This window comes from Capsicum annuum, chromosome 1 (assembly GCF_002878395.1).
Source record: "Capsicum annuum cultivar UCD-10X-F1 chromosome 1, UCD10Xv1.1, whole genome shotgun sequence".
Lineage (NCBI taxonomy): Eukaryota > Viridiplantae > Streptophyta > Magnoliopsida > Solanales > Solanaceae > Capsicum > Capsicum annuum.
In genome coordinates, this window is record NC_061111.1 from 177,492,668 (window position 1) to 177,514,675 (window position 22,008).

Here is a 22,008-nt window from a genome sequence, read left to right on the forward strand (position 1 = left end):
GAGTAATATTTTAGAAAAGATAAAGTAAGTATAAGATGATAAATTATCTTCTAAAATTTTAAATCGAATAAATTAAAATAGACATTTATTTTTAATATAGTAAACAAATAAAAATAGACGATTATTTCCAATTCATTTCACTACTTATATTAACAAATAAGGATAATATAATAAAATTATCATATAATTTATTATTTATTAAAAAATATATCAAGTAAATATTGAACTAATAAACTTGGACGGAGGGGGTACTATTCAACCCAAATTGTTTTAGACGTATCATGAAAAACCTGTCAAGGCCAAGCAATATTATCCTTTGAATTGATAAGTGTGCCATGCCATGAATTGGCCCATACATAACCAACTCATGTTGCATAAAGAGGGGTAACATTGGAAATTCCTTAACATATCGCAAATGTTTATTTCCCTCCCAATTAGTCAAAGTCACAGTTAACCATATTGCAAAAAGACTAAAACCATTATTAATCATGCCATTCTAATATCGTCCACATATAATTCTTCTTTTTATTTCTTCTCTGTTCATTCATATTTTCATATACTACTATTATCAACCCAACCGCCAATTTCCATTTTGACGTCAGAAATAACTGAAATTCTTTGAACTTTCAGCTCTTTTAAAACAAAGGTATGCAACTTTTGCTGATCATGTAATCTTTAATTACCTGTATGTTTTCCTATTATGTGCTATGAATCTTGATATTTAAGTTGCAGGTTATTCTGAATTCCTTTCTTCATTACCCTTCTGTATGTTATGAGTATATTTGTTATATGTAGCAGGGGATTTTTCATTTGTGCTTCAATCAATAAAGAAAATTCTTCTCACAGTATGAAAATTTTGCTGATTTTTACCAAGTTTATTGTGAGCTCTCAGTTCATGTCTGATCTTGAAGATGTTAAGTTGCCATTCATATTGCTGTCAGACTTTTCTATAATAATCATCGTCACTATAACGGTCAAGTTCTTTATGGAACTAACTTTTCATGTTATGTTATATTATATGATCTCTATGACAATATTTTGCAATAGCAACCAAAAATATCCAGACAAACAATGCCGTTATAAAGAAGTTTGACTGTAGTCATTCCTTTCTTGATGACTATTTTGTTTATTTAATTAAATATATTTATGATAACATGGGACCTTAATTTGGTGTGCAGGATTTGAAGAAAGATGAGTTCAACCATGAAGGGGTTGTTGCTAAAGCCCAATACAGATGTCAATGACACGTACATGAGAAAATTACTAAAACAGAAGTATAAAGAACAGCAATTTCTAGTAAATTACCCCTCTGTTGGCATCAATATGAGTTGTTCAACTTGGAGCAAAGTCATTAGGTGCCATCAACAAGAACCCAATGGCTTTTCAAATTCTCCAACTCCCATAAAAAAGCAAAATCTTCCACCTCAGGCAATTTTGACTCCTGTTTCAGATCCTACATCTACTGCAAAAAAGGTACTCACTTGGCCTTAGAAATGATGTACATTATTATTTTTTTTTTAATTTCTCATTCGATATTCAATACTCATTTTGAGGTCCTCACTAATTCGAATTGTCATGGTGGCTGGTGAGTATCAAACATTAGACCTCTAGTCAAGTGTAGAGGAAACTTGTGGTGGTATATATAATTATTAAAAATCAGTACAACATATAATATAAAGTAATTATTTTTTAAACAAAATAAAAGTTTGTTCAATGTAATGAGGTTTACCTTTTTTTCATTTTAATCCATATATGATTCCTCATTAAACTATAATTGTGATCAGTTTTAATTGAGCACTTGAACATATGATAAAATATCTATATTAGATAATTTTACCTTAGAATTTAGAAATACTTCTACGCTTGGAAATTACAGTCATACAAAATCAACATCAACTGAAACATGCTTATTAAGACTGATATATCTAATTAAAGGACGTGATATGTTTGAAAGAGCAAGAAGGTTGGGGTAAATTATAAGCCTATTAAAATAAATCTGTACTAAAAATAAATTTACTATAAGTAAATATTTTTTTAATAAATTATGTTGATTTGTTATCATCAAAATTAATAGTGAAATCTTGGACTTAACCAAATTTTAGATGGTTAGCTTATTACATAAGAGTGAAAATCATTTTTACCCCAACTTTCATTAAAAAAATCAAACTCTCCTTCAACATTGAACAATAATCATATTCCCCTTTTATTTCATGTAATGTCCATTTTGTCCTTGTAATTTTAGTTCTATATTTATGTAGTATCTTTTTATATTATATGTAATGAATATTTTTTTAACATGGATATTTGTAGCATTTTATTTAAGTTTATTAACTTTATACACAAATTAATACTTTTTATAAATTTATCACAAAATTCAATGTTTTTTTTTAAGATCGTTATTTTAGTATTATATGTATTAAAGAGTTGTTTGGTGTGAGGTATTATTATAATAATTCAGAGATAAAATTCATGATTATTTATCCTGCGTTTAATTAGATGTATTAGATAGTCTCAAAATTATTTGTCGCACCATTTATACCATAGTGATGAGATAAGTTATCACACATACATGTTAGTACAACTTATTTTGTAATAACTAATCCCGAAATAACTTGTTTCCAAACAACCCACCCTTAAGTGTGTGTATATACATATGTATGCACATGCATGTGCGTATATTTTTGTATTTTATCACTCTCTCACTAAATTCGTTTCGTATTACTTAATTTTTTGTTGATATAACATAATCCTTAAGGAAATTTTACTTAGAGGTATATTTTGCTAAATTAACCTTATTAATGATAATTTAAAACTTTAAATTTGTCTATATTGTTACTTTATATAGTTATTTAACACTAAAGGGTAGAAAAAAAACATAATACAATTCTCTTGATTTCACAAATTGAACAGATAAATTAAAACATTTATTTTTAGTATGACGATCAAGTGATAAGAAACGATATTATCAATTGTCTATATCAGTAAATAAGCTATGATTGTCATTAATAGAGTATTACATATTTTATAATTTATATAAATAAATATAATCTTTAAAATTTGACCTTATTTTTATTCGAGAAAAACATCTAGTATCCCCGAACTATGATCCAATTTGCTACGTCACACGTCAACTTCACGGGGTCCTATTACCCCTTAAACTAAATTTTAGCATATTTTTGTCAATCTTTTTAGCTAACGTGATACCTTTTGTCAATCATTTTAGATGGCGTGACACCTTTGATGTGGGCTCCATTTTATGTAATAAAGGTGCCACATTAGCACAAAAAATGACAAAAATACGCTAAATTTGAGTTCAAGGGATAATAGGACCCCTGTGAAGTTGGAGTGTGTCGTAACAACTTTGACCATAGTTCAGGGTGGTACTAGAGACTTATCTCTTTCATTTATTATTTGTATTTTCTGCATTGAAATATGTTTACAAAATTTGTATTACTTATTATGTTCACTTGTAAAATAAATATAATAGTTTTGATTATTATTAATAAAACTAATTTTCTTATTATGCTAATTTACTTCATGAAGATCATCATTAGCTTATAGATTTCTTACTTTTTTTTTCCTAAAAGATAATATTTATGTTTTTATGAAAAATTTGTTATATGAATAATGTTTATGTTTTTATAAAAAATTTCTGATATGATTTTTTTTTAAAATGAAAATATGATAATTTTAAAGAAGTTAAAAAAAAGAATAAAAAATTTAATGATAAAGGGTAAAATAGAAATTTTAAAAAGTCAATTAGGATAAAGGAGAGTAAGATTATTGTTCAAAGTTGAGAAGAAAATTTGATTTTTAAGATAAAGTTAAGGAGGAAAAATAATTTTGACCCATACATAATGAATGCTTGAAAATACGCTATTTTTTTTCTTCTAAAAGTTTTGTTGGAAATGTCCAATACAAAGACTTCATCATATGTTAGTTGTAATTCGAATGTCAAAATGAAATATACATAATTCATAAATAGACACTCAAATTTGATATTACCAAGTAAATAAATATTTTAACTTTGAATATGCGTACCTACATATCAATTCGTTTTTAGTATGTCAATTAAATACTTCAACTTACAAAATAATACTCAAACCTGTAAAAGTTATGTGTCATATGAGCTGGAAACAGAGTGAAAATGAGTTTGAATGTGTAGCTAACAATTGAGACAAAATTCATATATCCAAATATTTACTCTCAAAATTGAAATGATTAATCGCCAACTACATCAAGTTTAAATTTCCATGGATATATTCGACCTTACATTTATTAATGACGAGTAATTAATGATTAACATCCAAAGCTTCACCTAATAAAATGGAGATAGTTGAGTATTACTAATAAACTTGACCTTCAACAGAATGAGAGTTGACACGTGCTGTGCGGAATTTGTCATTCAGTAGACTGAAAGATGACACCTAGAATATTGCCACTAACACGTTTGTCCTTTATAAGCTTGTTATTTCACTCAGACATGATCATTTCACTCTGTCAATTCTTGTTATGAGTATTCTCTGAATTCTACAATCACAGCGACACTTTGTTTTTTGTTTACAAGTAATCATGCAGGTACCTTTTGAAAAGAAAAACAAATCTATTTATCAAAAAGATATTTTGATTCTTATGGATCAAACAAATAAGGAAGGGAATCGCAATGTTGACATACGCCTTTGTTAGAAGGCAACTTCAAAATATATATTTTATGTAACTTGTTACAAAAATAATATTATGATTCTTAATTGGAATCAAACAAATAAGGAAGGGAATAGCGTTGAGTTCCAACGCTTTCATGTTGGCATACGCCTTTGTTATAGAAGAATTTAAAAATATATCTTTTATGTAACTTATAGGGGATTTTTTTTTCTTGTGTAAGTTGAATTTCAATGGTTCAATTTTGTGTTTGGTGGACAGAGAGTTTATACTTTTGGAAAAGGAAAAAGCGAAGGAAACAAGGGCATGAAGTCCTTGGTAAGTTTATTTTCCATCTCCTTCATTTTTTCTGTTTTCCTACCTCCGCAGAGAATTTGTTTTCACTAAATCTGTCGGAGTGTGTGACCATTTCATCTTAAGCCTTTAAGTTATTAATGAACGCACTTTTATTATATATTTAATTGTATTCTTGACACACTCGCTCGTGAGCGGGCTTGATTCTTTTTTTATGGTTAAGCACGTGGAAATTCTTTTGATAATGAATGTTGGTGAGATTTGATTTCCGGACCTCTACTTGCTTTATCATGTTGGAGTGTGTGTGTGAATATATTATCTAAAAACTTAAGCTATTAAAGAGAGCAACACTTGTTTTATGTAATTGTATTCTCAACAAAATTTTAACTGAAATATTCATTTTAAAATTAAATCACAAGTGAGAGCTTAACTGCAGCATAGATGCAGTACATGCAATTGGAAAACGCCTCCAAGCTACACCAATCTATATTGCTATTATGCTATAGAGTTGACTATCCTCTTAGAACTTAGTATGAAGGAGCAACATGTTGTCTTTGTTCTAGAAAGGATGTGGTTAAGATTCCTGATGACCATGCTTTTACATTTGGATCTAAATTATATACACTAACGGTGTCACATTGTTTTATACCATCAGTATAATTTAACCTGTTGTAGCCTTAATTTCACTTTACCTGTTGTTATTTCCTAGGTGGCCTGACGTGTAAATCTTTTATATAAACTTCTGTACTTTGATAGTTTGAAACTTAAGCTTATTATGCACATTTATATATGTGTTGTAGCTGGGAGGTAAGGGAGCAAACCTTGCTGAAATGGCAAGCATTGGATTGTCCGTGCCACCTGGCCTTACTATATCAACAGAAGCATGCCAGGAGTATCAGATTGCCAAAAAGCTTCCACAAGGACTGTGGGAGGAAATACTGGATGGTTTGAAGGCTGTGGAGAAAAACATGGGGGCTTTCCTTGGGGACCCCTCGAAGCCTCTCCTTCTTTCGGTTCGGTCTGGTGCTGCTGTAAGTCTCTTCTCTGTATTTGCATTATCTTAATTCAAGTACTTGTTTATATCTCACTCGGTATAAGAAGCCATCTTAAGGAGCATGGCCCCTATAACATTCACCTTATGCATTTTCAGATTTTTCACATCCTTGAAGAGCTTGTTTGTTGAATTTATACTATGTCATGCATATTTTGAGTATACAGGAGGTGCTTCTTTAGTTAAGCATCTCTAGACTAAAACATCTTTTTTTGTGGGAAATGCAATAAAGAATTGGCCAATTCGTGTAAGATTCCTACATCGGTAGTGGATGGAGTACCTGGTTTCCTTCAATTGATCTTGGACAATCCTCATCTCTTGAGCTAGATTGAATTAGGTCCATTTTCATAGGGCATCATGCATGTTAGTCCATTTGACGGGGTGTATGCAGTCACTTAATTTCTATATCATACTATGGTGATTTTGCTTGAACTATGTATAGATCTCTATGCCTGGGATGATGGATACTGTCTTGAACCTTGGACTCAGTGATGAAGTGGTTGCTGGTTTGGCTGCCAAAAGTGGAGAGAGGTTTGCTTATGACTCATACAGGCGATTTCTTGACATGTTTGGAGATGTGGTGAGTATTCTCATCATTGTCTATTCTCTTTTCTAATTTTTCATCAACTTCCTTCTTTTTCAAGTTTTCATACATTTCTTGAAAAGGAAACAGAATGCTGGTTAAAATCTCATGGAAATTTTTATCTCCTATGCGATTCACAGTGCTCTTTTTGATTGAAGGTAATGGGTATTTCACATTCATTATTTGCGGAGAAGTTAGAGAAGTTAAAGGACATCAAAGGAGTGAAGCTTGACACTGAGCTCACAGCATCTGATCTTAAACAGCTTGTGGAGCAGTACAAAAATGTTTATATTGAAGCAAAGGGTGAGAAGTTTCCTTCAGGTAATATAAACCATAACCATTTTTCACTGATGGCCTGCATCGTGAATAGATCACAAAAGGCCTGCTCTGTCAACTTGTTGGTTTAAACCAATTTCCAAAAGTTATGGGAGTAAAAAAAGTTTGTGGATATGACTCTATCTACAGATCCCAAAAGACAGTTGGAGTTGGCTGTCAAAGCAGTTTTTGATTCTTGGGACAGTCCAAGAGCCATTAAATATCGGAGCATTAACCAGATAACAGGACTTAAAGGAACTGCAGTAAACATTCAATGCATGGTGTTCGGGAACATGGGTAACACATCAGGAACAGGTGTTCTCTTCACTAGGAATCCAAGCACCGGCGAGAAGAAGCTCTATGGAGAGTTTCTAGTCAATGCTCAGGTCTAGAATCTGCTACTTTAGTTCATTTTATGGTGCATTTCAGTTTTAAGATAGTCTCATTGTTTTTGTCGAAAAGCCTGATAAAACTGCATTAACCAGGGAGAGGATGTTGTCGCTGGAATTAGAACACCTCAGGACTTGGACACAATGAAGAAGCGTATGCCTGAAGCATACAGGGAGCTTGTTGAGAATTGTGAGATTTTAGAGAAACATTATAAAGATATGATGGTAAATTTCTGTCATTATACTGGCGTACATCATTCATTTCTTGCTTGTTTGTATGTTTATTGGTTAAGAAATTTATACATCTCCACCAAATAGAAAAATCAGAACATTATTAAGAATCTTTTCTGTTTATGTTTCGATGTATGGCAGGATATCGAATTCACTGTTCAAGAAAATAGACTGTGGATGTTACAATGCCGAGCAGGGAAACGTACAGGTAAAGGAGCAGTAAAGATAGCAGTTGACATGGTGAATGAGGGACTTGTTGACAAGTGCACAGCTATAATGAGGGTGGAGCCGCAGCATCTGGACCAACTTCTTCATCCGCAGGTACGGCTATGTTGGTAAAATCTTGCATGGAGTATGATGAAATAACTGTCTTTACTTTTAGAGAATATTCAAATAGACAGAAAGGTGCCAACTCTAGAACCCAATCCGGGGTAATGGTCTGACTTTGGGTATTTTTTAAGTAAACCACTCTAACTGTACATCAATAGGGATTTGCTGGATAATCATTTCAGGATGGGCAACTAGAACTGCTTCATGAATTTTCTAATTCTAGTCACTTGAGTTTCATCTATTTGGGTAACTATGCTAATCAATTTGTTGGAAAAGTAAGGATAAATACTTTCTTCTTCTTCTTTTGTCTATCATAGTTTGAAAATCCATCGGCTTATAAAGACAAGGTGATTGCAAAGGGCCTTCCTGCCTCTCCTGGGGCAGCAGTGGGACAGGTTGTGTTCAGTGCTGAAGATGCTGAAGCATGGCATGCACAAGGGAAGAGTGCTATTTTGGTATTTCCTCTCACCCTGTATCTACTAATCATGGCGATAGCTATACTACCGCGCTATCACATGAATTATCTTTGTTTATTTTCTTTTATATTGCTCTTGTGGATGGGTGGAGGGGATTGTTTCTAAATAAGTCATTGTTTATTGAAATCTTTTCCCCATCCATTTATGTATACAGAGTCAGTGTTTCAGCTTCTTGAGTTAATCGAAATTCTTGGATGTTTTGGAAATTTTGGAAACAACATCCACAACATTCTTGCCTTGCAATTAACAGTTTCTCCAATCTTGAAATTGAACTTTTCCCCTATGGCATATAAAGGTGAGAACTGAAACAAGTCCAGAGGATGTTGGTGGCATGCATGCTGCTGCTGGGATCTTAACCGCGCGAGGTGGCATGACATCTCATGCAGCTGTTGTAGCCCGTGGCTGGGGTAAATGCTGTGTGTCTGGGTGTGCTGATATTGGTGTTAATGAATTGGAAAAGGTACGGCTGTAGCTAGTCAAATGGAACACAGTTTTTGAATCAAAGAACTTAGAAGAATTCATTTGATCGGTTTAATGCAGGTTCTCATCATTGGAGACAAAGTGATTCATGAAGGAGATTGGCTTTCATTAAACGGATCAACAGGTGAAGTAATCTTGGGGAAGCAACCACTATCGCCTCCAGCTCTGACTGGTGACTTGGAGATCTTCATGTCTTGGGCTGATACGATCAGGCGCATCAAGGTGCCATAGGATATACAGTAGTATTACGCTGCATAAGTAACTATGATACTTTTAACTGATCGCGAATATGTTGCCAATGGATTAGGTTATGGCAAATGCTGACACACCAGAAGATGCACTAACAGCAAGGAATAACGGTGCTGAAGGAATTGGTCTATGCAGGACAGAGCACATGGTACTTTTTTTCTTCTTTTACTATGCATACCGTTTTATTGTAATATCTTGCAACATATGTTTCCTCTCTTTGGGTTGTTTCCAGTTTTTTTTTCCTTCTTCAATGAAGGGGGATAATAATCAGTACCATCTCAAGGGAAGTGCTGCAACTTTATTTATGAAATTCATTTGTTAGTCTATGCAAGCTGATATCTCTCTCTCTTCAGTTCTTTGCATCAGACGAAAGGATAAAAGCTGTGAGAAGGATGATAATGGCTGTTACTACTGAGCAGAGGAAGGAAGCGCTCGACTTATTATTGCCTTACCAGAGATCTGATTTTGAGGGCATTTTCCGTGCAATGGATGGTAACTTCAATAGCAACTAATATTATTACCTTTCCATACTAGGAGTTACCTAAGAAAATGATAGGATTTGCTGGGGTTAGAATGGTGTCCAGATCCTGTATTTCACGTACTTTCTAGATAAAAATTTATTTTTGTGTTCATAAGAATACAACCCTAACTAGGATTTAGTTTGTGCTAGTGGAATGTCTGTCCAAATTTCCAAGTTGACGTAAACTTCCGAAGTGTCAGGTTTACCAAGTTTTCTATCTTTTCAGGTCTTCCGGTGACTATTCGACTATTAGACCCCCCACTTCATGAATTTTTGCCAGAAGGGAACCTGGAAGAGATTGTGAGTGAACTAACAACACATATAGGCATGCGCGAGGAAGATGTCTATTCTAGGATTGAGAAACTGTCAGAAGTCAATCCCATGCTTGGATTCCGAGGCTGCAGGTCTGATCTTTTTCGTATCACAAACAGTTGATCTACTTTTACTGCATTATAGAAAATTTCCAGTTTCTTGAGAGATAGATCCCTAAATGTATATAGTAAGAGGTGCATATGCTTTGTCACACATTCCACTGCATTTCTTTGCTTATATAGAGTAATATTTGTTTTTTTAAACTTTTACAGACTAGGTATATCCTACCCGGAACTGACAGAAATGCAGGCTCGTGCAATCTTTCAAGCTGCTATAACTATGATCAACCAGGGTATTTCAGTATTTCCAGAGATAATGGTCCCCCTTGTTGGAACCCCTCAGGTATGCCATTTATGCTCTGTATAAGAAAAGTTACGATATTGTTGATGTATCAAAATAAAGAGGTAGAATCGTGCTATTATTTTTGATAAGTGGATTTATACCTTTCTTTACCTTTACATCAATCCTTCTGAGAAATAAATTTCAAAGTAACAGTGCATCTTTAATCATCAGGAATTAGGTCATCAAGTCGGTTTAATCCGTAATGTTGCCAAAAAGGTTTTCACTGAGATGGGTACCTCATTGAATTATAAGGTGGGCACCATGATAGAGATTCCGAGAGCTGCTTTGGTTGCAGATGAGGTATGTCTTTTGAAGCAATCACCTATGCCCTTGTTGGTTATTTTATTAACGATAGTTGCAAAGAGTCATGATCTACTTTACTAGTGAAAAATTATCAATTACTAGCCTCTACAATGATATATTACGATCATGAAACATCAAAGTTACTCTAGAAATGCATACATTTTGCTATATTGATTGCTTATGCTCCATCTTTACTGCTAATTGGTGATAGATTGCTAAAGAAGCAGAGTTCTTTTCCTTTGGGACCAATGATCTCACACAAATGACATTTGGATATAGTAGAGATGATGTAGGCAAGTTTCTTCCCATATATCTAGCACAAGGCATCCTTCAACACGATCCATTCGAGGTTAGCTAGCCATATCTCAAACTAATATCCATGTGAAATACGTAAGTGTGGAAACTAGCATGTTGACGCTTGAAGATTTAATATCCCTCAGGTTCTTGATCAAAGGGGTGTTGGCCAGCTCATCAAGATGGCCACAGAAAGAGGTCGGGGAGCAAGACCAAACTTGAAGGTAAGTTGTGATTTTGAATAAGAGATTTAAATTATATATGCTAACAGTGTAAATAACTTCTACACTTTAACATTTTTCATTTTTGGATCAATCTGATTGTCTCTCTGGTACTAGATTCTTGGTTTTTTGGTTCAATATCTAAGGCTAAAGTGTGACATATAACAGGTTGGAATTTGTGGAGAACATGGTGGGGAGCCTTCTTCAGTTGCATTTTTTGCTGAGGCAGGATTGGACTATGTTTCTTGCTCTCCATTCAGGTCTTTTCTCTCTTCAACATTATTAAGATTTAAAACATATGTTGTGTTTGACATTAATTATATTAATTGGTGATTGGCTAATGGTTTTTGTATAAATTATGTGATTAAAATCAGGGTGCCCATTGCAAGGCTAGCTGCAGCACAAGTTGTAGTTTGAAGGCAATGCTCCAGGAAAAAGGAAGATCAACAGCTGTAAATAAATAAAAACAATTGTAGTACAACAGAAAAATAGTTGTTTAGGAAAAGGAGAACAAGTTCTATTACTTTAAACAAGTGTTTATATGTTGAGAAATAAGATTTGTTCTCTCCATACCTTTATTCTTGTTCTCATATCTTCTTTGTTTGTTTTACATTTCAATCTCGGATTTTTTTTTGGGAGAATCTCAAAAATAGACTCAAATTAGGGTGACTTTCAAATTTTAGCCCCAAATAAAAAGGCTTTGTTAAAATAGCCTTTACTTATTAACTCATACTTTTTTGGACGAAAATACCCCTCCAATATATTTGTTTTTCTTTCTTCCAAAACAAAACACTCTAACTTTCTTCCAAAACAAAACATCATCGTTCTTTTTTCAATCAAACAAATTCGCATGATCATCGCTCTTTCTTCCTATCAAACAAATTCGCAGCCGTAAGATTTTTTAAGGTAAGAACTTCATCATCATAATTCTCTAATTCTTTGGGGTTGTTGGGTGGATTTTAGCTTTGTGTAAACATCTAATTTGCAGTAAATTTAAGCTTATTGATGCATTGCGCTAAATTTTAGCTCGTTATATAATTAGCATATTGATTTGATTTTTGGGGAGGTGAACGTAAGCTGAAGTTAGGTTATGCTGTTGTTGTAGTAACATATTTTCCATTGAGGAATTGTGTCGAACAGGTTGTGGGAAGTTTGTTATTCCAGTTATAATTGTGCTTGACTAGTTGTGGGGGTTTGATCTTGGAGGGAAAGACTGTTAATATAGGAGTTAACGTTGATTGCAACATTTTTTGGGAAGGCCAAATGTATAAGATTACTATTAAGCATGCAGTGGATTGCTATATAATTGTGAAGGCTAGCCATTCTATTTAGGAAACAAAATTCCTTCACTTTGATTGGCTTTCCTCTTTCGTCAATCCATGGGGATTTTTTGAAGTAATCAATGAAAAATTGTGTGATATCACTAGTTATTAGTTGATTCCTCATAGAGGAGATAATATGGTAAACAATTGTATTGGACGATGGATTTTGATGGACAGCCACAACCGTAATGACTGAGTTCACAACCATATCAGCTAGAATTTAGCCAAAATTGCAGGATGGTAATAAAGAATTAGTGTAAATCCTTAGAAACTCGAAGTGTAGATAGACGAACTGATTAAGATTAGCTGATACAAAGTTGTGTGTTTCCGCTATGACATAAGGTATATACTATATATACACATGACTAGTTCACATACCACATCTGTTATTGATTCTCTGTCACCCATTACAACATTCAACAATGTAGGTGTTAATAATTTTGTGGCAAGGAAGAAACATATATTGGTTTACTAATAAAACATAAAATTCTTTAATTTTTATATGTGCTTCATTTTTCTTATGCGATTCAAATAAAAGCTTCAACAATTGAATTGATTTACTCTTTGTTTATATGAAATACAACCAAGGAAATTGCTAGTTAAGAAGTTCATGTAAATGTTTGAAATAGAGCTCATTTCATGATAATTGTACTTTCCTTGGATGATTTATGGCAATGTAATAATAAAGCATATGATTTGTATGTTATAGCGTTGTTAATATTATAACAGGGAAGGGGAGACTCTACCTTTATCTTAAAAAATAAAAATGAAAGGAAGAATTTTTTCCTTTTATTTCAGTTAAAATTGTCATTATACTTGTTAAATACTACTGTGATTGTGAAGTGCTCCCTAATATAGTCATACATAGTATTCTAAATTGAATCATGTTTGCTATCTGCTATCTGATAAATTACTACGTGTAATATTACCTTCCAAGAAGAAAAGAAATAGAAATAAGCAGAGGCATATCTTTTCTACTTTATATGCTTTTGGTTCCTTCACAATGTTTTTTCTTGGTATTGGATAGTATTCTTGTTATTCTTTTAGGGAAAGAATATTGGAAGTGGAAAATCATAGGCATTATTCATCTGCTATTTTCATTTCAACTGCATAAACTTACTTTCGTTTTTGCTTAAACAGTTGGAGACCTTTAAAAGGCAGTTGATGCAGTCTTTGAGTGATGATGACCCATCTATAAGGTTACATAATACTCATTTTTGGCATTTCTTCTGAGAATATCACTGAAAGGGTAACCAGAAATTGCAAAAATAATTGGTTAATATCTTTAAAATTATAAACAAGAATGAACCTTATTCCACTTGACTTTTAGGACAGTGCAAAAACTAGAGACTCAATTCGTCTTTTAAAATTTTTTCTTTTTCTTTATCGACTATGGTGATTTATCTTTTTTTTTTCTTTACCAATGGTAGCAAGCCGAAACTGTTGACATTGGCACTTAAGATCAATCTGTCCAAGCACTTATGATCAGTCAGATTCTGCCATACATTTTAAGTTATGCCCCATAGGCAAGAGTTAACACTGCCTTAGTTTGTAATGATTTGACAGATGATCTATAAGTCTTGCCCTAGAGGCAAGACTTAGACAGTTATGCCACATGGGCAAGAGTTGCCACTGCCTTAATCTATAATGATTTGGTAGATGACCTATAACTCTTGTCCTAGAGGCAAGACTTAGACAGTTATGTCCATGGGCAATAGTTGACAATGCCTTACTCTTTAATGATTTTACTTGTTGAAGATATATATTTTAAATTAAACTGTTATTAATCTTTTGTTTATATAAATGCTATACTGTTGAAATTGAAAACTTTTTTCTAGGAGGCAAAAGGTTATTCTTTAATTGCACTGCTTAGATTATTAACATATATGCAACTTTTGCCTTATGGGCAAGACTTAATTTAGAATAAATACAAATGCTATACTGTTGAAATTAAAAACTTTTGCCCAAGAGGCAAAATGTTATTCTTTAATTGCACTACTTAGATTATTAACATATATGCAACTCTTGCCTCATGGGCAAAACTTAGTTTATACAAATGCTATACTGTTGAAATTTAAAACTTTTGCTCAAGAGGTTATTCTTTAATTGCACTGCTTATATTATTAACATATATGCAACTCTTACCTCATGGACAAGATTTAATTTAGAACAAGTACAAATGCTATACTGTTGAAATTAAAATTTTTTGCCCAAGAGGCAAAAGTTTATTCTTTAATTACACTGCTTAGATTATTAGCATATATGCAGCACTTGCCTCATGGGCAAGACTTAGTTTAGAACAGGTACAAATGCTATACTGTTGAAATTGAAAACTTTTGCCTAAAAGGTAAAATGTTATTCTTTATTTGCACTGCTTAAATTATTAATATATATGCAACTCTTGCCTCATGGGCAAGACTTAGTATATACAAATATTATACTGTTGAAATTAAAAACTTTTGCACAAGAGGCAAAAGGTTATTCTTTAATTGCACTGCTTAAATTATTGACTTCTATGCAATTCTTGCCTCATGGGCAAGACTTATTTTAGAAAATTGTTATACTGTGATTATAAATATCAAATACAAATTGTTACTAATATTCTTTTGCTCAACACAAATTTCAATATGCATTTTTTGCTTATGACGCTTCAATCATTGGATGGACCAACTATAGATTGGTAATAATGGTACATGCAATATTTTTGAAGTCAAAATATCGTGGTGTCCTCATGATAACAGTGTCAAAGACAGAAACAACAATATATTTCCTTTGGCTTTTGAAATTGCCGACTTAGAAAATAATGAGTCTTATAACTGGTGACAAAGAATTCTTCATTGGTAAAATATATAAAAAGTGAAGTTGCAATTTTTTTAGTATACTAATAGACATTGATGTAAAATACATAAGTGAATTTAGTAGAAACTTACATCAACAATGATGCCAATTAAGTTTGAAGACAAAAGTCTTGAAGAATTGGAAGCAACATCAATAGAGAGATCATCTATTTCTTCATCAGAAGCAACCTTCATTTTTTTTTCTGTTTATCGAGTTTGAAGATTTGAGAGAAGTCCGATGAAGAGAAAGAGGAGCAAGAGAAAGAGTATTTGAGAAAATGAGAAAAAAAAGATAAATTACAAGTGTATTTGAAAAAAAGATAAATAATAAAAACGAAAAATAAAGATTAAAAGACAAATGAATTAAAAAAGAAAAAAAATATGAAGAAATAGATAATGGTTGAGAAAAAAAAATAAAGGTTGAGACAAATAAATTAAAACATGAAAATAAAATTAAAGAAAAAAAAATAAAAAGTAAAAATAATAAAAAATAAAATAATACGTAAAAATTAAAGGAAAAAATAAAAAAGTGAAATAATAAAAAAGAGAATAATAAAATTAAAAAAAAATAAAAAAGTGAAAAGAATAAAAAATAAAATTTGAGAGAAAATGAGTATGAAAAATATAAAAATCTATTTTAAGTATAGAGGGGTAAAATGGTATTTGTACCATACTTAAAAAGTAAGAAAGTTTATTCTTTAAAGTCATTCTTATTTGGGGTCAAATATCTAAAGCCATCCATATTTGGGTCTATGACATGTAATTTCCTGATTTTTATTGGCCTCGTTTTGAGGCTCATGTAGCTTGTTGCATTAGATGAGCAAGATAGATTCCATTGGTTTAAATAAAGTTTTATGATGTTTGTTATTGCATAAATTGAGATGAAGTATGTCGTTCAAGCACTGGATAAGAATATTGTTACTGTGCAAGTGAGCGTACACTTTTTTCTCATTTTATATTACATATGGAGAAGGGCTAAATATATCCTTGTACTATTATAAATGGCTTATATATTTTTCGTTATACTTTCAATTTAAATAAATCCTTTTCGTTATATTTTTGGTTCAAATATACCCCTGTACAATTTGAAATGGTCTAAATATATCATTCATTACTTTCGATTTAAAATATACCCCTTCTTTTATACTTTCAATCCAAATATACCCCTCATATTAGCACAGGGTTGCCCTTAATTTCAACGGTGAAACACGTGGCAAGCCCACAATGAAGTGACTCACTCCCAATTTTAAGTACCCGATTTATTTTAGAAACTGACCCTTCCAACCCATTCCCAATCAATTTCCTATGGCTTTGAATCATTTTATTTTCTTTTTATCTTCTTCTAATTAAAGGCTCCTTTTTCTATAACCTTATTTTTTTTTTCATGACAGTTCCTCTGTCTAGTGGAACTCTTGAAGTTCTATAGTATGATTAAAAACTATTGAAGATATTATCTATCAAATAATTCAAAGTACTTTGTTTTATGATCCTAAAGTCTCATAATGCAAATCATTATGCATGCAAATGATGAATTTGAAATTATTTTGTTACTAATTTGTAGAGATATGATGCATCACTTTTATTTGATTCAACACTTGGAAATAAATCAAAGCAGAGAAAGATGGTCAACCCAACATCTCTCTCGGAGTTTTTGATTGATTCAGTTTGAAAAGGCTTGCCTAACAACTATTTTATATGCTGACATACTTCCATCACAACTTGAATTCTAAGCAGAGGGAGTTGGTTAGAAAGAATTAAAGTGGTGGTTTTTTCTTTTTGTTAATTTTTTTTTGAATATAAGGGTAAATTTGTACCAAAATACAATACATGCAATATATTTGGACCAAAAGTGTAGCGTAAGAGATATATTTGAACAAAAAAATTAACAAAGAATATTAATTTAAATTATTTAAATAGTATAAGGGTATATTTAGACCAAAAACATAACAGAAGAAGTATATTTAAACTAAAATTATAACGAGAGATATATTTAGACCATTTCTAATAATACAGGGCATATTTGACCATTCTCCGTATTTTATATGATAATATGATATGGATATAAAAATTTTAAAAGTGTAAAGAATCCCAATATTACTTTACTAATATATACAAGAGCCCTAAAGCAAGCACAAAAGATTGTTCCACCAGCTTAAAACGAGCCATTTTGTCATTTCATAGCAACTTCAACCACCACAAAACCCCCATGCTAACAGGTACTTTTGTCATTTCACAACACTTGCAACCACCACAAACCCCATTTCAGGATTCAACGCCGCCCATAGATAGTAGTGATGGTGGAGGAGATGTTGACGACGATGATAACAATGATTACTAATATATACAAGAACCCTAAAACAGGCAGGAGAACGTTGTTTTGCCAACTTAAAAAGGGTAATTTTGTCATACAAGAGCCCTAAAGCAACCACAAAAGATTGTTCCACCAGCTTAAAATGAACAATTTTGTCATCTCATAGCAACTTCAACCACCACAAAACCTCCATTCTAACGGGTACTTCTACCATTTCACAATAATTTCAATCATCACACACCCTATTTCAGGATTTATGCCATCTATAGATTGTTGTGGTGATGGAGGAGATGTTGATGACGACGATGACAATGATGGAGAAGAAGCGAAATAGTAGATCTTAAATCTTCTACGCATATTACTGCAAGAACTTCTGAATCTAAGGCTCAAATCACTAAAATCAAGGCAAGAAGACAACACATCCACCATGGCTGCAGAAATATATTGCACTATTAATTATCACAGTCTCTCATCCACGACAACAATAACATTAGTACCAACAATAACAAAAGCATATTTTCTGAGTTTCGACTAAAAGAAAATAATGTTCCAACTTTTTTATATAAGTTTAAAAATAGTATGAGGAAAATTTCAATTTCAACTCCAAAAAATGAGAAGAAATATGTTAAATTCATATCAAATACTCAGTAGCCAACACAACAAAATGAAATTAAATCAAGAGATGGAAGAGAACAAATAGCCATGCAAAATTAAACATTAAGTTCAACAAAATAATTGTCAAACACATAGGGGATTAAAGTGAAATTATAGGAAAATGCTAAAGCAAAATAAATACAGGGATAAAATATCAGAAAACAAAGGAAGAAATAGATAACTTAGAATTACATAAAAGCACAAAGAACATCAAGTATTATCTATAAAATTTGTTTTGCACAAAACCAAATTACAAGAGAAAGCAGAAAATTAGGGGGCAGAAAATTAATTCCTAGAGAGATATGTGTTGAACTAACCAGAAAGAGGAAACTATGGAGAGAATTTAGCAGACGATATGTGTTCATAGAGAAGGAGGAGAAAACATATTGTGAGTATTGAAATTTTATTGGATTTAAATATATAGATTAATTCGGACTATATTAAATTCAAGAAAATAGTCTAAATAGTGTTACTAATATAATTGGTTTAATCATCTAATCTCAAATACATTGGGCTAATTCAATTAATTGGACCCTAAATACCGAATCCACTTTTATCAACCCAAGGCTCAAATGGTTGCTAGATCATCTTAAAGTTCAAGCTAATGTCACGTATCACGTGAGATAACAATCCAAGTTAAATCAAATGAGCCACTAAAAGTGTGCCATGTGTCGATAGTATGTGATAATCTAAGTATAATAAAATGAGCCATTAAAAGCACGCCATGTGTCAATATTATGTAGCAATCCAAGTTAAGTAAAATGAGCCACTAAAAACGTGACATGTATCAATATTATGTGGTAATCCATGTTAAATAAAATGATCCACTAAAATCATGTCATGAGTGAAGATGACATATTTTAGACAAACAAACTGGAGCTTGTCACCAAGAAAATGTGATTGGTCAGTTCAAATCAACCATTCAAATCACATAATTGCCTTACCTCTTCAGCTATAAATAGGGATCCTCGTATATTTTTATTGATGAACAAGAAGCAAGAAGAGAATCGTGGATCGAAAGTCATAAATTCTCTACAAGTTATACGTTTAAGTAATCAAGCTCAAGATCAAGTTTAAAATAAAAAATGAAGGAAATATCAAGTTGTTCAAGATCAAGTTACTTGTTCATATTCATCATTCATGGCAATCATTCAAGTGTTTGTAACGAATTACTATTCAAATTCAAGTTCGAAGACAATGATTCAAGATCAAGCTATTCCAATCCTTGAATCAAAATCAAGTCCAAGTTCATATTATTTCGAAGAATCGGATGATTATCGTAGAGATTGTAATACATAATATATTTGAAATTTAATATTACACTTTGTTAATTCAATTTTCCTATCTTGATTATTGTTTTCTCGACTGGAAGATTTATTGTCTACAAATTCTGGCATGCTAGTGGGACCTTATCTACCTCTTATCTCTTCATATTAATCATCATATTTTAAGAAAACCAAAATGAAATCCCAGAAGTTTGACTCCAAGACTATTTGTAAGGATACCGACTCTATGTTTTCCTTTGAGGTCTAGAACATACTTGATGCTATCACGGAAAGTCTGGGGTCCGTCACCAGGAACAAAAAAAATTGACAGGACAACACGTACTTAAAATGTCGTCTGCATCAACTTCTGTGTTTGATTTTCAATCTTTAAATGGACAATATTCTTTCCTAATGAGTTAGAAAAAAAAATATCATCGAGATCGTTAAGAAGACTTTAGCTCGACTTAGCCCATTTAAGACAAAGGGTCATACTATGCAAGATAAGGATGATGTCTTGATTACCAAATCTGCTGTAATCACTTCATGTGAACTGTTTTACTCAGATTAAGTTTGAGAAAAAATCCATGCTTTGATCATTCATCTTCAATGGCCACTAACACCTCAACTGTTGAAGAACAACTTGTTAGTTTGGCAAAGGTGATTGAAGGCCTAAAAATTATGTGTAAGATCAGGATAATTGGATTGTCAATTTAACAAAAAGACTTGAAAGTGTTATGGAGGGAGGCTCAAGTCATGCGCCTGCAAAAAGAATCTAATGAAACAAGACAAAGGAGACTCGTCTGCAAAATAAATGTATCTTGTTGATAAACTACACATATCTACTAAAGGGTTAATTACAATTTATCAACTAAAGGACTTTATTTTAGTAACAAATTAAAGACAAGTATGATGTTGCTTCTAAATTTTCTCTCACATATGCCAAGCCCTATACTTCTCAAATTGATGTTTTGAAGATGTCTGTAGGTTATCAACCTCCAAAGTTTCAATAATTTGATGGTAAGGGAAACCCAAAGCAATATGTTCGCACTTTGTTAAAACTTACAATAGTCCAGGAACTTATGGATATTATATGGTCAAATAGTTTGTGTGATCCTTGAAATACAGTGCATTAGATTGGTGTAAGAACCTTAAGTCACATTTCATTGACAGCAGGGAACAAGTCGAACATAAATTTCTTTATAATTTTTATAGCATGAGACGTAATATAAGTGTGGTTGAACACACGAATATATTCCAACGAAAGGATAAATTCATTTTTGAGTTCATCAATAGATGTATTAATTCGAGTTTTAATTATAAAGACAAATTTGGTGAGGCTTCCGAGGTAGGAATGTGTATTCACAGAATGCATTTGGGACTTGGTTATACCTCCAGGCATCAATCCCAAGTCATTTAAAAAGTTTGAAAAACATGGTCATGATATGAAGTTAAGTATGTCCTTAAGTGAAAATCAAGTACTACCTGTTAATGATTCTTGAAAAGGAAAAGTAATCTTAGGGGTATTTATACTTCTAAGTGCCATTATCTAACCACTTTTAACTTAGTTTTGAGGATTTTTTGATGTTCTTAATAAGGTATTAAGGGTGTAATTATATATTTTGTTTTAATTTACATGTTGAGAGTGCTTATGGTGCATTTGAAATAAGTTAAGAGTCAAAATAATCAAATAGAGTTTAGACGAGAAAAGTAGTAGTGCTAGCTTGAGCTAAGCTTGTTCTAGTGTACTTTGATGAGCTCTATTGTGTTGTATGAACTAATGCTCGTCATATGAGATCATTGGAGTTTTTTTGGAAGCTAATTTAAGTCTAAAAATAAGTCATAAGAAGTGGGAAAACAAGGATCAAATGTAAGAGAAAATAGGAGCTAAAACAGAGCAAAACCTCACCTTTGAAGAGGTTCCTGGCACCGCAACCCAAAAATCATGGGATGGGCTGTGAGACGCCCACATAGGGTGAGTTAAAACTTCCTCACCTTTTATTTGGGTGTGTTCTACAGCCTCGAAGGATGGATTTTTGGCCTTACGGCGTAACCCCTCCCCCCGGACGTCCAAAATTTAATTTTTGATGTCTTTAAGAGAGGGGAAATTTTGTAAATTCATATGTTTCATATGGGTCAGCATATGGAAGACATAAAACACTATAAAATGAGTACTTATCCATAATTACACTACACTTTTGGAAAACCACAAGATTAGAGAGAAGAGAAGGCATCAAAGAGACTCTACACTAGGGTTCTTCTTCTTTAATTTAATTTCCTTGTTGTTTTACTTATGAGTGCCATTATTATGATTCTTTGTAAGAATATGAGTGGATAAAAACTATAATTCTATTATGGAGGCTACGACCATGATTGTGTTGTTGTGGTTGATTGTTGGTTTATATGTTTATCAAGTCATGTGATTGTTCTTACATTCTTGTTTTACTATTCTAAAGATTCATGAACTTTAGAATAAATCTAAGTCTCAATACTAGTTTACCATAGGAGTGGAG

General features: G+C 32.3%; 1 protein-coding gene across 3 annotated transcripts; it reads left to right on the top strand.

Moving 5' to 3' along the window:
- The first annotated feature begins 462 nt into the window (after nt 1–462).
- Nucleotides 463–11,679, top strand: LOC107842003 (pyruvate, phosphate dikinase, chloroplastic). Of its 3 annotated transcripts, none has more exons than XM_047399127.1 (21): nt 463–646; nt 1,157–1,473; nt 4,921–4,977; nt 5,754–5,984; nt 6,447–6,584; nt 6,746–6,908; nt 7,053–7,288; nt 7,388–7,516; nt 7,664–7,843; nt 8,170–8,307; nt 8,624–8,788; nt 8,869–9,030; nt 9,116–9,205; nt 9,411–9,549; nt 9,804–9,981; nt 10,162–10,291; nt 10,463–10,591; nt 10,806–10,943; nt 11,035–11,112; nt 11,278–11,369; nt 11,484–11,679. In XM_047399127.1, the coding sequence occupies exons 2-21, from the start codon at nt 1,192–1,194 to the stop codon at nt 11,524–11,526; spliced, it is 2,898 nt and encodes a 965-aa protein (XP_047255083.1). In that variant the 5' UTR covers nt 463–646; nt 1,157–1,191; the 3' UTR covers nt 11,527–11,679. The 3 variants fall into 3 exon arrangements, with proteins under 3 accessions (XP_047255083.1, XP_016541315.2, XP_047255089.1); XM_016685829.2 differs by having other exon boundaries at nt 1,179–1,473; XM_047399133.1 differs by lacking the exons at nt 463–646; nt 1,157–1,473 and adding an exon at nt 4,507–4,578.
- The last annotated feature ends 10,329 nt before the right edge of the window (nt 11,680–22,008 follow it).